Source organism: Nematolebias whitei, chromosome 4, assembly GCF_014905685.2.
Source record: "Nematolebias whitei isolate Nwh7 chromosome 4, NemWhi1, whole genome shotgun sequence".
Taxonomy (NCBI): domain Eukaryota; kingdom Metazoa; phylum Chordata; class Actinopteri; order Cyprinodontiformes; family Rivulidae; genus Nematolebias; species Nematolebias whitei.
In genome coordinates, this window is record NC_056501.1 from 18905639 (window position 1) to 18920478 (window position 14840).

Sequence of the window (14840 nt, forward strand, 5' to 3'; positions counted from 1 at the left end):
CTTGGAGATGAGTGTAGACTGCAGAGTCCTGGCCTGATGATGTTGATAAGGCCAGGATCAGGCCAGGACTCTGCGGTCTACACTCATCTCCAAGCCAGCGGTCACTCTTTCAGGGATGAAGATGTGCACATCCTGGATAGAGAGGCACGATGGTTTGAGAGAGGAGTAAAGGAGGCCATCTTTGTGAAAAGAAATCGTCCATCGTTAAACAGGGGTGGAGGCCTCCGGGTTCAACTGTCCCCCTCTTACAATGCTGTGATTGCTAGTATCACTCAGCCCATGTGAACAGTAAACAGCCATCAGTGTGCCCATGATCCATTGTTAGGCTGATGGTCCTTCTTGAGCATGTGATCAGCTGGTTTTGGTTGTCAGCAGCAAACTGGTTGATCCACTCTGAGAAGGTGCTATTTAAGAGACTGAGCTGAATACAGCACCTCAGACTGAGGAAGTCTCTCGGATGAGAGACGAAACGTTTCTATATTTTTTTGCTTTGTTTTGTTTTTTGTTTTTTTTGAATGTCCAGAGGACCAGATTGAACTTTTTTGGATTCTTCTTCTGTGTTTTTTTTAAGGAAAGTTTACCACTCTGCGCATGTCAGTACTGCTGTTCAGAACAAAGCCCGCTGCATGTAAATGCTCGTCATGAACAGATTGTGCCCATGTAAACAATACATTTGAATTATTCAAACAGTACACATTTCAATCCGGTCAAAGAATTCTGCGCATGTAAACATAGCTAATAACAGAGAGATGATTTTAGTTTGAAACTCTGGCATTAAAGCCAGCAGGTGGCATTTCTTCACTAAATACTTTTATGTTACTCTATACAGAAACGTGTGTTTAGGTCACAACAGCTTTGATGCCTTGCACTTTGATGTTTTAAGACTTTTTTTTTCTTATTTTGCTCCTTGTTTTTGTCTTACAGGCCAGTTAACCAAGGCAGACCGTGAGCTGATAGTAGTCGTAACCAGCACTCACAACAAGTGTCCTTACTGTGTGGTGTCCCACAGTGCGCTGCACCGCATCTACTCCAAGAAACTCAGTCTGTCTGAGCAGGTATGATCCGTAAGACCAAATACAGGTGCAGCTAAAAAAATTAGAATGTCATGAAAACATTTGATTTTTTTTTGTCAATCATTTCCAAAAGTGAAACTCGTGTATTACCGGTGCATAGATTTATTACACATAGAGCCTTTAATTCTTGTGATTTTGATGATCATGGCTTCCAGATGAAGAAAAAACAAAACTCAGTGTCTCAGAAAATTAGAATATTCCACAGCCAGCTTTTGGTACCTTTGTCAGTGTGGGCGGGAGCCAAGTCCTGCTGGAAAATGAAATCAGCATCTCCATAAAGCTCATCAGCAGAAGGAAGCATGAAGTCTCTAAAATGTCCTGGTAGATGCTGCGTTGACTGTGGACTTAAAAAAAAACAACAAAAATAAACAGTGGATCAACACTAGCAGAGGACATGGCAATGCTAACGTTAACGCTAATCTTCAAAACAATTGCATTTTTCACCTTCTCTCCACGTGTGCACCGCATCAGCTGGAAATATTTCAATGAGATGAGTAAATGTAATGTTTCTTTCATTAAGCTCATTTCTATTCAAAATGAAAAACGATCATATTGGAGAATGAGTGACTAAATATTGTTTTGGATGATAAATTCTAGAAATTCTAGAAGAATTCTAGTTCAACTTAGAATTCTAGTTCTAGAATTGCGCCGCTCAAGGTGGCTGCATGTTGGAGCAGCTCTGTTACTTTCATTCTGAGATTTTGCTTTTGGAAACTTTAATTCCTGGTTTTCTGGATGTAAATCACATTTTTTGGATGATTGTTTCCTCTGGTATCGGCTGCTGTGCAGCTGGAAGGATTTTTACTGAAACTTTTTAAGTTTTGGACATTTGTTATGATGCATAACCATGGCAACAAGGCTGTTTTCTACAACAACAGCAGCTGATTAACATCTCAAAAGCTCAAATAATATCTCAACTATGGCCCCAACTCTCAAGTGAGTTGGAAAGGATGTTATGTGGACGCATTCTCATCTACCTGCCAGCTGTGCTCGAGTGCCTGACCACTGAGATCCTGGAACTAGCAGGAAACATGACTCACGACAGCGGAAGGACAGAATCGTCCCTCAGCACCTACAGTTGACTGTCCACAGCTATGAGGAGCTCGGCAGACTGCTGGGAGGAGTGGCCATCGCTCTGGGAGGAGTTCTGCCCGGCATTCAGGCGGTCCTACAGTCCAGGGGAAACGAGAGGCCAGCAGAGTCTGGGTGGACGGATCGGACGGCATCTGCAGCCAGTTTCTTAGGATCCACTGTGAGATGGATCTTTACAAGAGATCCTTCCTTTCTACAGCCATCAGTATCTATAACATCTCTTAATGAAATGAGGATAACGAGTTATAACAACAAAATAATTTCCCTTTGGGATTAATAAAGTATTTTTGAATTGAATTAAAGCTATCGCTGAGTTGAAGAACTCCACAAAACTGGTCTGATTCACATCAGAATGTCATGGTTTTATTGTTTTTTCTTTCTTTCTGTGATTCTAGTCTCCCTTAAATTGTATAAAATTTGGCGTGATGTAGGAATGCGCGATATATACGGTAGAAACGATTTCCACAGTCCATGGACCAAGAAAACAGGCAGGTGATCAAAGACAGGGCATCAGAGAAATGAATCATTCCTGCAGGAACAGAGGAAGCTGAAACACCACACACTTCAGGGTCAGCTGGATGCTTTGTCAAGTTTTGCAAGTTCTAGCTCATTGAAAGGCAACACATTTTTTGTTGTACGTTACATTCATGCTCAACTGATCTTAAACTTCATTTTATTTAGTTATTTTGGGAAACTTCACCTGCACTTTAGTTTTTGTGGTGGATTTATTGATCTATATTTTGTGCAGACTTTTTCAATCTAAATAACAGAAGGATCTTTTTTATTTTTATACTTGGAGACTGAATACTTTACTAAATAAAGTAATTTCAGTAAAATTAACCCTTTAAAAAAATTATATACTGCAACGCAAAGCAACATGTGAAGTTAATCTTGTCAAATGAATAACTGATTTCTGGGTTGTTGTTGTTTTTTTTTTTTATATATATATATCACAAAATTTATCGTTATCGTCAGAATGCTTTGAAATATCACGATATTATATTTGAGCTATATCGCCCACCCCTAGGCCCAACTGATATATCAGTCGGGTTCTATAAATGATGTGCAAATTTGATGATTTATGAATTCCTTTGCAACACATTCTGTAACCAGACATCTTTTTTCCTTATTAAATTCTCTCCTTGCTCTCAGGTCATTGTTAACTACAAGACAGCAGATCTCACCCCTCGGGAGAAAGCCATGCTGGACTTTGCGATGGCTGTGTGCCGCTGTGACGTCATCACAGATGAGCACTTCCAGGCTCTGGAGAAGGTTGGCTTTGACCGCGAGGATGCCTGGGATATTGCAGCAATCACTGCTTTCTTTGCCATGTCCAACCGTCTGGCTCATCTTACCGACATGAAGCCGAACCTAGACTTCTTTACTATGGGCCGTGTCCCTCGGGACAGGAGCAGCAACATGCAAGGCTAGGACAAATGGGGGGGGGGCAATGGGAACGTGTTACTGACAACATTATTAGAATTTGAAGATGAGCTGTGATGCACAATGTAAACCTAAAACCAAAAATTTGTTGAACTTGTGTGTAAGATTCTTCTCTCTTCTTCCTTGTGAAATGAGACATGGATGATAAGAAATAAAAACCAATGTTTTTACTGAAAGTAGTCTTGATCAGATCTTAAGCTCAATGATCAGTGTTGTCAAAAACGTGACAAACATGAAGTTAAAGCTTCAAAATTGTCAGTTTTGATTTAAAGTAAATCACTTATTTCAATCAGAAGTATTTTATTGCTAAGTTTTTAGAGACGATCTGAGTTGTTTAACAATTGTGGCCTCTATTTTTGGACTTGGAATCCTAACATGTATTTTTTGGGAACTTGTGTGGACAAATGTCATGTCGTCATTCATGTGGATGTTTCAGGCCTGAAAAAATGATAACTTTGAGAAAGCAGAATTATAAGGATGTAAGATATTTAGACATGTTGTTTGGGCACATTTTGGTTTATAGGTCATGTTAAAACTTCAATTTGTACTTTGATCCTTTTTTTACTTTGGGAATTTTTGTTGGACCGTGGAAAATCACCTGATGGGGAAGTTGTGAACATTACGCTGAATGGTGAAGGAATCAGTTGTTACTGAGTGGCAAAACAATGAGGTGCATTCTGTATTAAAACCAGCTTTCCCCTGAAACACAGAACATCTGTTTTATTGTTTATCAAATTAAATTTCACCTTGTTATAATGTGCTGCATTTTTTTGGAGTGTTTTATCACTTGGCTAATAAAAACAATAAGTTACTGTTCATGTCGTGTTTTGAAGCTAAAGTGGAAATTATTTTCTTTAGGTCTAACACACACGCGCATACAGTGCCTTGTGAAAGTATTCGGCCCCCTTGAACTTTTCAACCTTTTGCCACATTTCAGGCTTCCAACATAAAGATAAAATTTAAAAAATTTTTGTGAAGAATCAACAAGTGGGACACAATCGTGAAGTGGATTGAAATGTATTGGAGTGTCAAACTTTTTTAACAAATAAAAAACTGAAAAGTGGGGCGTGCAATATTATTCGTCCCCTTTACTTTCAGTGCAGCAAACTCACTCCAGAAGTTCAGTGAGGATCTATGAATGATCCAGTGTTGTCCCAAATGACTGATGATGATAAATAGAATCCACCTGTGTGTAATCAAGTCTCCGTATAAATGCACCTGCTCTGTGATAGTCTCAGGGTTCTGTTCAAAGCGCAGAGAACATCATGAAGACCAAGGAACACACCAGGCAGGTCCGAGATACTGTTGTGGAGAAGTTTAAAGCCGGATTTGGATACAAAAAGATTTCCCAAGCTTTAAACATTCCAAGGAGCACTGTGCAAGCAATCATATTGAAATGGAAGGAGTATCAGACCACTGTAAATCTACCAAGACCCGGCCGTCCCTCTAAACTCATCTGGAACAAGGAGAAGACTGATCAGAGATGCAGCCAAGAGGCCCATGATCACTCTGGATGAACTGCAGAGATCTACAGCTGAGGTGGGAGAGTCTGTCCATAGGACAAGAATCAGTCGTACACTGCACAAATCTGGCCTTTATGGAAGAGCGGCAAGAAGAAAGCCATTTCTCAAAGATATCCATAAAAAGTGTTGTTTAAAGTTTGCCACAAGCACCTGGGAGACACACCAAACATGTGGAAGAAGGTGCTCTGGTCAGATGAAACCAAAATCTAACTGTTTGGCCACAATGCAAAACGATGTGTTTGGCGTAAAAGCAACACAGCTCATCACCCTGAACACACCATCCCCACTGTCAAACATGGTCGTGGCAGCATGATGGTTTGGGCCTGCTTTTTATCAGCAGGGACAGGGAAGATGGTCAGAATTGATGAGAAGATGGATGGGGCCAAATACAGGACCATTCTGGAAGAAAACCTGTTTGAGTCTGCAAGAGACCTGAGACTGGGACGGAGATTTATCTTCCAACAAGACAATGATCCAAAACATAAATCCCAATCTACAATAGAATGGTTCACAAATAAACGTATCCAGGTGTTGGAATGGCCAAGTCAAAGTCCAGACCTGAATCCAATCGAGAATCTATGGAAAGAGCTGAAGACTGCTGTTCACAAACGCTCTCCATCCAACCTCACTGAGCTCGAGCTGTTTTGCAAGAAAGAATGTTCAGTGTCTCCATGTGTAAAACTGATAGAGACAAACCCCAAGAGACTTGCAGCTGGAACTGCAGCAAAAGGCGTCGCTACAAAGTATTAACGCAAGGGGGCCGAATAATATTGCACGCCCCACTTTTCAGTTTTTTATTTGTTAAAAAAGTTTGACGCATCCAATAAATTTCCTTCCACTTTATGACTGTGTCCCACTTGTTGTTGATTCTTCACAAAAAATTTAAATTTTATATCTTTATGTTTGAAGCCTGAAATGTGGCAAAAGGTTGAAAAGTTCAAGGGGGCTGAATACTTTCGCAAGGCACTGTATATATATATATATATATATATATATATATATATATATATATACTACAGATAGATAGATACATAGATATATGTAAGTCTGTTTTAAATGATAAATTCTGTTATCTAATTACTTCATAGCTGTGAATTCCCACCAGATGGCACTAAGTTCCTGTACATCCTGTTGCATCCTGTTGGACACTGAAGAAGTGACAAATATTAAATTTAACATCATAGTAATTTTTTAAGAGTCGCTGGCCATCAGAACCTAAACCCAGAAGAAGAAAGTGGTTCTCGAGATGCTAATTTTTAGAGTTTCCTTTTAAAACTCTTCAGTCAGCACAAAGAAACGCATGATGTAGCTGCATTTTTTTAACATCAGTTTCCTCTGGTAGTAAGAGATCTGATCTCAGATCTGTGTTAAATGTCATTTTGTCTCAAAATCTTTATTTTAAAATCATTTGAGTCAAGCATGGCTGCAGACATCAGCAGAGGATTTCATTTGGTGGAAAGAATGAAGGTCTTGGAACAGATTTCTGTTGAATTACTGCTGTCAGTTCAGAAAATATCATGTACCCAGTAATTTTTTTTTTGGAACAAAGTCATCCAGGTTGTGTAGGATTAATTTCTGAGGTACACACGATGAAAGCCCTTTAATTAAAATAAAAGCACATCTAACAAAAGTGTTCCTCCTTGGGACTGTCCTGTTCTTGTTGATTGTCATCTGAAACTTCTCATGAATCATCACAGGTCCTCATTAAGCTCTGACCCTCATGTCCTCCATGTCTGTTGTAGAGAAAAGACAGGTTGCAGCAGAGTTCTAACTCTGAATAGAACTGTATGCGAGAACTTATGAAATCTTCTGTTTTTAATTATCTGACGAGGTCAAACGCTTCCTTTCACATGTAAAATGTTACATCCACTTCCTGTCTGTGCACTAATAGTGAGTTCAGTAATAGTTTTTATTATCATTTACGTGAATGCTCCTGCAAGCATCTTGCAGCTGTTGGATGCTGTCTTATCCCAGCATCCAACATAGGCTGTGGGGACAGTTGTGGCTGAGTGGCTAGAGCAGTCCTCTAATGCAAAAGTTGGGGGTTCGATTCCACCAGCAGTCACATGTCGAAGTGTCCCTGGGCAAGACACTGAACCCCTCATTGTGTGTCCCATCAGTGTATGAACGTGATAAAGCACTGATTATTCTTTGTCTCAAAAGTCAAAGTTTCTTTATAGATCTAGTAGATGGGTAAATGAGGGCACAGATTGTACTTTGTAGTATAAAGAGCTCTGAGTATCTTGATAGAAAAGCACTATATAAGTACAGTCCATTTACCATTTATCACTGTGCACTAAGATTCATAACTATCGTACCCATCACTGCACCCTGTATTCACTGGTTAACTGGTCGTCATTAACTTCACGCAGACTCTCTCACTGGTACATTTTCATCTTTAAATCACTTCTTGGTCTGTTCCTTCATACATCTCCTCCTACATGTCACTGTGTGAGTGCAGCTACAGCGTGCGCTCTCAAGACATCATTACCTGCAGTGTTCCCTCAGTGAGAACTGAACTAAAGGGCCTTCTCTCACTCTGCTCCTGTTTCCTGAAATATCTTGCAAAAAGATCTAAAGTTGTCCACTTTGACCACTTTAAACAACTGGCAAAACCCATTGCAGACATGTTCCTGTTTTTAGTATTTTATATCACTTTATAATGTAGCTGCTTTTGTTTCTATTTTTATACATAGTTTCTTCTATTTACTTTTCATTTTATATGCTTTTATATGATTGTCTATTGTTGTCTGTACCTCATCAGTGTTCTCTTTTTAACAAGAGTCCTCGTGACTCATTGAGATTAACCTGTACAATTAAAGATTGAACGAATTAGTGCAAGCTGGGAAAGTAGCCAGAGAAGCACTGACACTACTCTCCTCAGGGTGCTTTGCTACTTTTAGCTTTTAAGTTGCTCTTTTACTAGTAGCTTTGAGTTATTCGCTACTTTAGCTTTCAGCTAGCCCTTTGCTACTTTAAGCTTTTAGCTAACATTCTGCTACTTTTATTTAGCATTTTGCTGCTTTTATTTAGCGTTTTGCCACTCTTAACTTGTGGTTTGCTACTTTCAGCTAGCTCTTCACTACAGCTGGCTTTTAGTTAATGTTCTGCTTTTAGATTCAGCAACTCTGTTTCAGGTTCAGCATTCATGCTGCATCTCTGCAGAAAATGCTGTTTCACTTTTGCTTCTGTTGCATCTACTGAGCTACAAACCTAATTTCATTTTCATGTTAAAGCTGCTAATTTTGGTTTAAGGCGTTTGACTTTATGGTAACACCTTACAATAAGGTACACAAAATTTGCTTAGCTACGAACGCCTCAGGAACGAATCAGGAGCTAATGGGTAGTTAACCAGCACTTACTGGGGAACACAAAGCCAAGCCTTATTAGGGGACTACTGGTTTGTTACAACATAAACAGAGGAGAAAATCTCCATGTTGGTTCTGAATAAACCCTGCACCAGTGAGGTCACAGCTCGTAATTGTCAAAAACCTGTTTCATAGTGATTACTGATTTTATTGCATTTTCTCTTTTGTAAACCTATTGGTTAACTCCACATTAGCTCCTGATTCGTTCATCTTTGGTTTCCTTAACTACCCATTAGTTGTTGATTAGTCCATCTTCATTTACAAGGTAACAAACCAGTAGTCTCCTGATAAGGCTTGACTGTGTGTTCCCCACTAAGTACTGGTTAACAATCCATTAGCTCCTGATTTGTTCCTGAGGCGTTCCCCAGTAGTTAAGCAAATTTTGTGTACCTTATTGTAAAGTGTTACGGATTTTATTTTCACAAGAAGCATCAAATTAAATACTTTTTGAATATGTGAAAATTTTAAGTACGGTAATTACCGGTGCTTGCATTTTTTTAAATCTTCTTTGTATGAAAGAAAATGTGCATTTCCTCCCGTCTTCATTAGAGCCGTCTCTCACTACTTGAGGAGAAATAAGAAGTTTAGTTTGAGAAGTTTCTTCTCATCTTTCATGCCACCCAGCAAAAAACACCTGTCCACCTTAATTTAAAGCAACTTTGAATGCCGTCAGACAAGTCATTTATTTTTCACACACCACAGAGAGAGAAGGAGACTCAGAATAATAAAGTAGGAAAAAGTCATTAAAGTGAAGATTTGAGTTTTTTTATGTTACCAAAGTCTCGTCCACCTTTGTTAGTTTCTGCTGCACACCGTGCTCCAAAATGGATTTTGTGAAACTTTAACCTCTAGGTTGGTTTAAATTTGTGCACCACATCCTCAACCATGTGGTAAATAGATGTGCTTGTAATAACTGCAGCATAGCAACAACATCTGGAGTGAAATAGTAATATTTCTCCAAAGATGAGGTAATGGAATAACTTATTGCTTTATTATAATATAAGTAGTGTGTCATCAGAAGGGAAGGGGAGGGATTTTCCAACAGCAGGATCTTCTGTTTGTGATTCAATGAGGAGAATGTGGACGGGCAGAACTCTGATCAAGCGAGAACATACGGGCCAGTTACTCTTACGGGTTAGCAAATAAAAAGCGCACAACGATGAAAGCATTAGTAAAATGTCAGCTGCTGTTAAGAAAATGTGTGCAAGCCTCTAAACACACTTTGGTTCTCAAACAAAATAGCTCTGCCTGTGTGTTTGTGTGTGACTGCTTTAAACTGGGCTGTTCTGAGAGGCTGCGCTATTTTCTTTGTGAAAGATGTCTGTTAGCAAAATATCTTGTGCAACACCAGATGGATTTTAATGAAACTCTCGTAAAGTAGAAATTGAATACACTTCTTTAACTGATTAACCTTTAGAGTCAACTTGATTGAAGATGGCTGCCATAGTCAACTGACCTTAAAAAATACAAAAATGGCTGTAAATTGGTCATTTTTACAGATATTAAGCTAACATTTGGTATGTCGGCAGCTCAGAGTTATCCTTAATACATACTTTAAGCACTACTCTTGAGTGAAGTATCTTTGCTTATAACTTTAGCATTAACTGTTAAAGGAAAACCAGTTTGTCTGTTAGCAAAATATCTGATGAACCACTGGGTGGTTTTAAATGAAACTCTCAGAAAGTCATTATTAGAACCATATCTACAACTGGTAAACGTTTGGAAACAACATAGTCCAAGATGACTGCCACAGCCAATCAACATTAGCCAACACAAAATAGCTTATATCTCAGTCAATTTTTCAAATTCTGGGCTAAAATTGCTGGTAGTAGTAATTCACAGCACATACTACGATATCACATGGAAATGCACAGACTATTATTTTCAATTTTTTTTTTTTACCAAAACAGGTAAAACTCAGTCATTCTTCAGCACAAAATAATCTTAGTCCAAAACTCTGGTGTAAAAGACAGCGGGCGATATGCATTCCTTCAAGGAACAGCAGGCCTTTAGTTTGTCATGTCATTATGAAACACTAAATAAGTCTAACATCTGCTAAAGCTGCCATAAACCCACAGGCAACAAGCTGAAGTGTTTCAGATTAGTGCTGCAAACTCATAATCTAAATGCACGCTCATGTGACAGTCACGGATTACCCTGTGCTTCACAAAAAGACAAAGATTCTTTATTAGATTTTTGTGTTGTTCTTGTTTGAGTTTGCAAATAAACAAAGCAGTTTTACTTTGAAGCCGTCTGAAGTTTGACCCCAGCTCTCTGGGAACAAACAGCTTCGTCATCAGATGAAAGATTTCCATCACTGTGGTGTTCGCAGCTTTGGCCTCGTTCCCGTCGCTCTCTGTGTGTTAGGCTTCAGACGGTGATTGAATCCATCCCATAATAATTCCACAAGTCGGCTCGCTCCCTCCGTGGTTCGTCCTTGAAACTTGGCGAGATTGTCACTTGGCAGAGTGCTTTTCTCACATGCAAAATGCTGGACTCGTTTGTTTGAATGTTCCATGAGTATGAATGTGTGTAATTTCTGCAGTTTCTCAGCAGCAGGACTTCGCTGTCTCTTATGTCTCATATGTCTCATATGTCTCATGTTGTGAAACATGTGTTGTGATTCTAGCCTGCAGAGAAAGCCATAAAGTGTTGTGAGCTCTGTCAGGACAAACTAAAGGCAAGAAGAAAGCTCAAATTCTTGCCCAAACAAAATCAGCGTTGTCCTTTTTTATCACCACGACAAAAGGCGTGTTCATGTAAATGACTTTGTCTGTCTGTTAGCAAAATATCTCATAGACCACTGGATATATTTTATTAAAACTTTCAGAAACTAATCATTTACATTCACATCTACAAGTGATTAAATTTTGAAGTCAGTTTGATTCATAATGGTTGCCACAGCTGATTAAACTTTGAAAACATAAAAATGACTACAGCTCATTCAGTTGTACAGATGTTGAGCTTAAGTTTAGCGTAGTAGTAGCAGAGAGTCATCCCAACACATACACAAAATGCTTACAGATCACTCAGCATTTGTATTTAAAACTTTGCCGCACAAGTTGGCAGACAATATTACTTCCTTCAAGGAATGATACTTTCTGGTTTGGCATTTAATTTCATGCAATTGAATCTCTAAATGTTTTTTTTTTTTTTCCAACAAGTGATAAAACTCACAGATTATTAAAGTACAAACAGTGTCAGGTTAAAGGATCATAAAGGTCAACAGTAGTCGACGAGGCAGCATATAAAGTATGAGCAGGATGATCCTTAGCAGGAATGCAGAACTTTCTGGCAGTGTCCATGTACGGTTGGAAGGAATAAATCTTGAAGATGCTGTAAGCTCGACTTGGCGTAAGCAATCAAATGTGGCTGTTTGGAGTCGCCATGACAGCATGTACTAGCGAGACTAAGGCAGACACGGAAATTTATGAGTTCAGCCTGACCCAAAAACTTTGTTGATATCTGAATCTGGACCTGGCCTTGGAAGGCGGACTATCTCAAATTTCTCCTGGGATGTTATGGAAACAAAGACGCTTTGTCCCCTCCCTTCTTCAAGGTCATGGATCTGTGACAGAGCTCAGCTGAGCTGGCTGATAAACAAACACCTCTTATCAGGACTACGGCTGCTGGTGGTGGTGGTGGGGGGAGGGGGGGTCCTCTGGACTGTGCTGTGCTATGACCTTCCCTCAAACTTAATGCCTCCACTGGCCTCCCTCGCCTCCCCTCGCACAGCAACCCAGGAGATGCGAAGGCGCCAAGGGCTGCGTTGCTCACCTGGCGGCTGTGCTGGGACCCCTACCCCCTACCCACTTCACACACATATGTATTATGTCTATTTATGTTGCTTTGCTGTGGTAGATTTTTTTGACACCTCAAACCATACCCTGTGAAGGACACGGTGGGAGAGATCTTTTTTTTTTTATTCTTCCCTCTATGTTTTTCTCCCCTTTTTCTTATCTAAGCAACAGGGGGCAGCGCATCTTAGAAGCTGCAGCCCCCTGTACACATTTGTCCATCTTTAGGATGGCTGTACGGAAAGTAGTTTTGTTGTACTTCACTGTGCAAGGAGAATAAAAGCATTCTGATTCTGATAATGGGGCCAAATGTGTTTTTCCTACCTCGACTAGTTAAAGTATTAAAGCAGTCTGGATGTACTGAAGACCCATTTCAACCAGGTTCCAATATTTTTGACAATAACCAAGGCCCAGTTTAGATCTGAAAGAAACACACCACAACCAGAATCACAGTGAGAACAAGAGGAAGTGGAACGGAAGCAAAACTCATTGTTTGGATCTTTGGTCAGGACGCCCTGTAGGGCTGTTCCTTCACACCCCCACCCTCAGAGGACTGAATGAGATGCAGGAGAGGTGGGTGTGTCTCCAGGTGGCATGCAGCATCTCTGTGTTAAAAAAGCAATAACGTCTGGATGACAAACCCCGCCCACTGTTCTATGAAGAAATAATGCTGGGTCAGCACTTCTGCCAGCAAAGGTCAGTGTCATATTGGATAATTTGTGCTCTGGCATTTTCATGAATTCTAATAAAATCCTGCCTTTTTTCTTATATTTTAGAGCTTTCTTGACCTGTGCTTTGGATTCAAAAGCTATTTATTTATATAATTAGATAAATACCATTGGGAAAAACATTCATAATCAGAAATTATATATGAATCTGCAAACAGACGTGGATGGTCCTGGTGCAGAATGAGACACTTATTCTTATTAGTTTCCACACAGTCAACCAACGTTTATGACATAAGATTTATAATTATGTAAAGTAATACCAATTATCTGCTACTCCTATGCAAATAAATGTGTTCTGACTTTCAAAATATTTGAAGTTAATGAATGGGTTAATATTCCTTAAATGAATGCATATCACCTGCTGTTTATTTGACAAAGTTCTGAACAAAGATCTCGTGCGACCTGTTAGTCCTCAGAGCATGTGTTGCGAACGACTCTCAGCTACTCTCATACCAAATTTTTCCTCAATTGCCTGTAAAGACTGAGTTATAGCCGTGTTTTTTTCCTACGATTGGCTAGCTGTGGCAGCCATTTTGACTCCAGCTGATTACAGATGTAATTCTGTAATTATTTTGAGTCATTCTGAGGTTTATTAAAAACTGTAGATTTGTTAACAGACAAATATGGAAGAGTTGATGCCAAAGTTTCAGGTGAGTTTTACCACAGTGAGTGGTGCCCATATGTGTTGGAAACGATGCTCAGCTACTACCACACCAAATTTTAGCCAGATATTTTTAATCATTTTTGTCTTTTTCCAAGTTGACTTGATTGTGGCAGCCACCTTAATTTGAGGTGTCTTCAAAAGTTAATTTGTTGTTGGAACAAATAGACAAATACAAAGGCAACTACATGATCACCTGCCTGAGTTTAAATGCAGGTATTGGTTGTCAAGAAGCAGGACTGAAAGAATCTGATCATATAAAATACATTGTATATATATTTTTATCATTTAAACCACTTAACCTGAGCATTTATTGCAAAAAACATGGCACCTGCCACACAAAGTCTATCAGAACCGTGCTTACACATGACTGACAGCTTAGCAAAGGACCAGCTTTTTTTAACTTTTGTAAAGTTTTCTTTGTATTGTTCTAACAAGGTGATAACACCTGGGCATAACTGTTGTGGCATTCAGATTGAATCAAAGTGATAACAGCTGATGAAAACTAATTGTACCGCTAAAGGTGAACACTTGCTAAATTTACACATGAATACCTGTTTAGCTACATGTACAGTCTGTAGTAGATTTATTCAAAACTAGACTAACATTTTAACCTGTATTTGAGTTTGGTAAAATTCTGCAAATTACACGACAAATAAATGTACTTTTGGTACAGCTGTGTGTACACAAGATTGAAATTTGTATCTCTCCTCCCATAGTTTTAGAGATTCATGCAGAGTCTGGTGTACAGAGAATAAATAGACTTTTATTAACACAGAGTCAAAAACACGGATCAGTTTCTTTTGACACGACTTCCTGTTTTTGTTGCTCCTTTCCAGACTTACTGTGTGCTGATGGCATTAAATCTGATATGAAGGCAGTTAGAAAATACAAGGACAGAAATCATAAAAATAATATATATTTATGTGATACTTTTTTTAAATTTTTAGTGCTATAGCTCAACACGTGATTTAAATGATCTACAAATGATTGGATTCTGGATCACACACAGCGTCCCAACTTTTACAAATAGGATTATGACCACTTCAATATCCGTAAATGTTTCCTGATATGTTGAGCTTCTTGTAACAACTACTTTGTATATCACAGTTTATATACACCAATTTTCTCAAGAAAATAACATTTTACAGTATA

General features: G+C 39.0%; 1 protein-coding gene across 1 annotated transcript in view; it reads left to right on the forward strand.

Moving 5' to 3' along the window:
* si:ch211-175m2.5 (uncharacterized protein LOC568697 homolog) overlaps window positions 1–4366 on the forward strand; it is a 9427-nt gene extending 5061 nt beyond the window's left edge. Inside the window, exons 4-5 of the mRNA XM_037675820.1 lie at window positions 925–1055; window positions 3318–4366. Of these exons, the coding sequence (XP_037531748.1) occupies window positions 925–1055; window positions 3318–3596 (410 nt within the window). The 3' untranslated portion in view covers window positions 3597–4366. The remainder of the gene's footprint in view (window positions 1–924; window positions 1056–3317) is intronic.
* Window positions 4367–14840: the final 10474 nt, after the last annotated feature.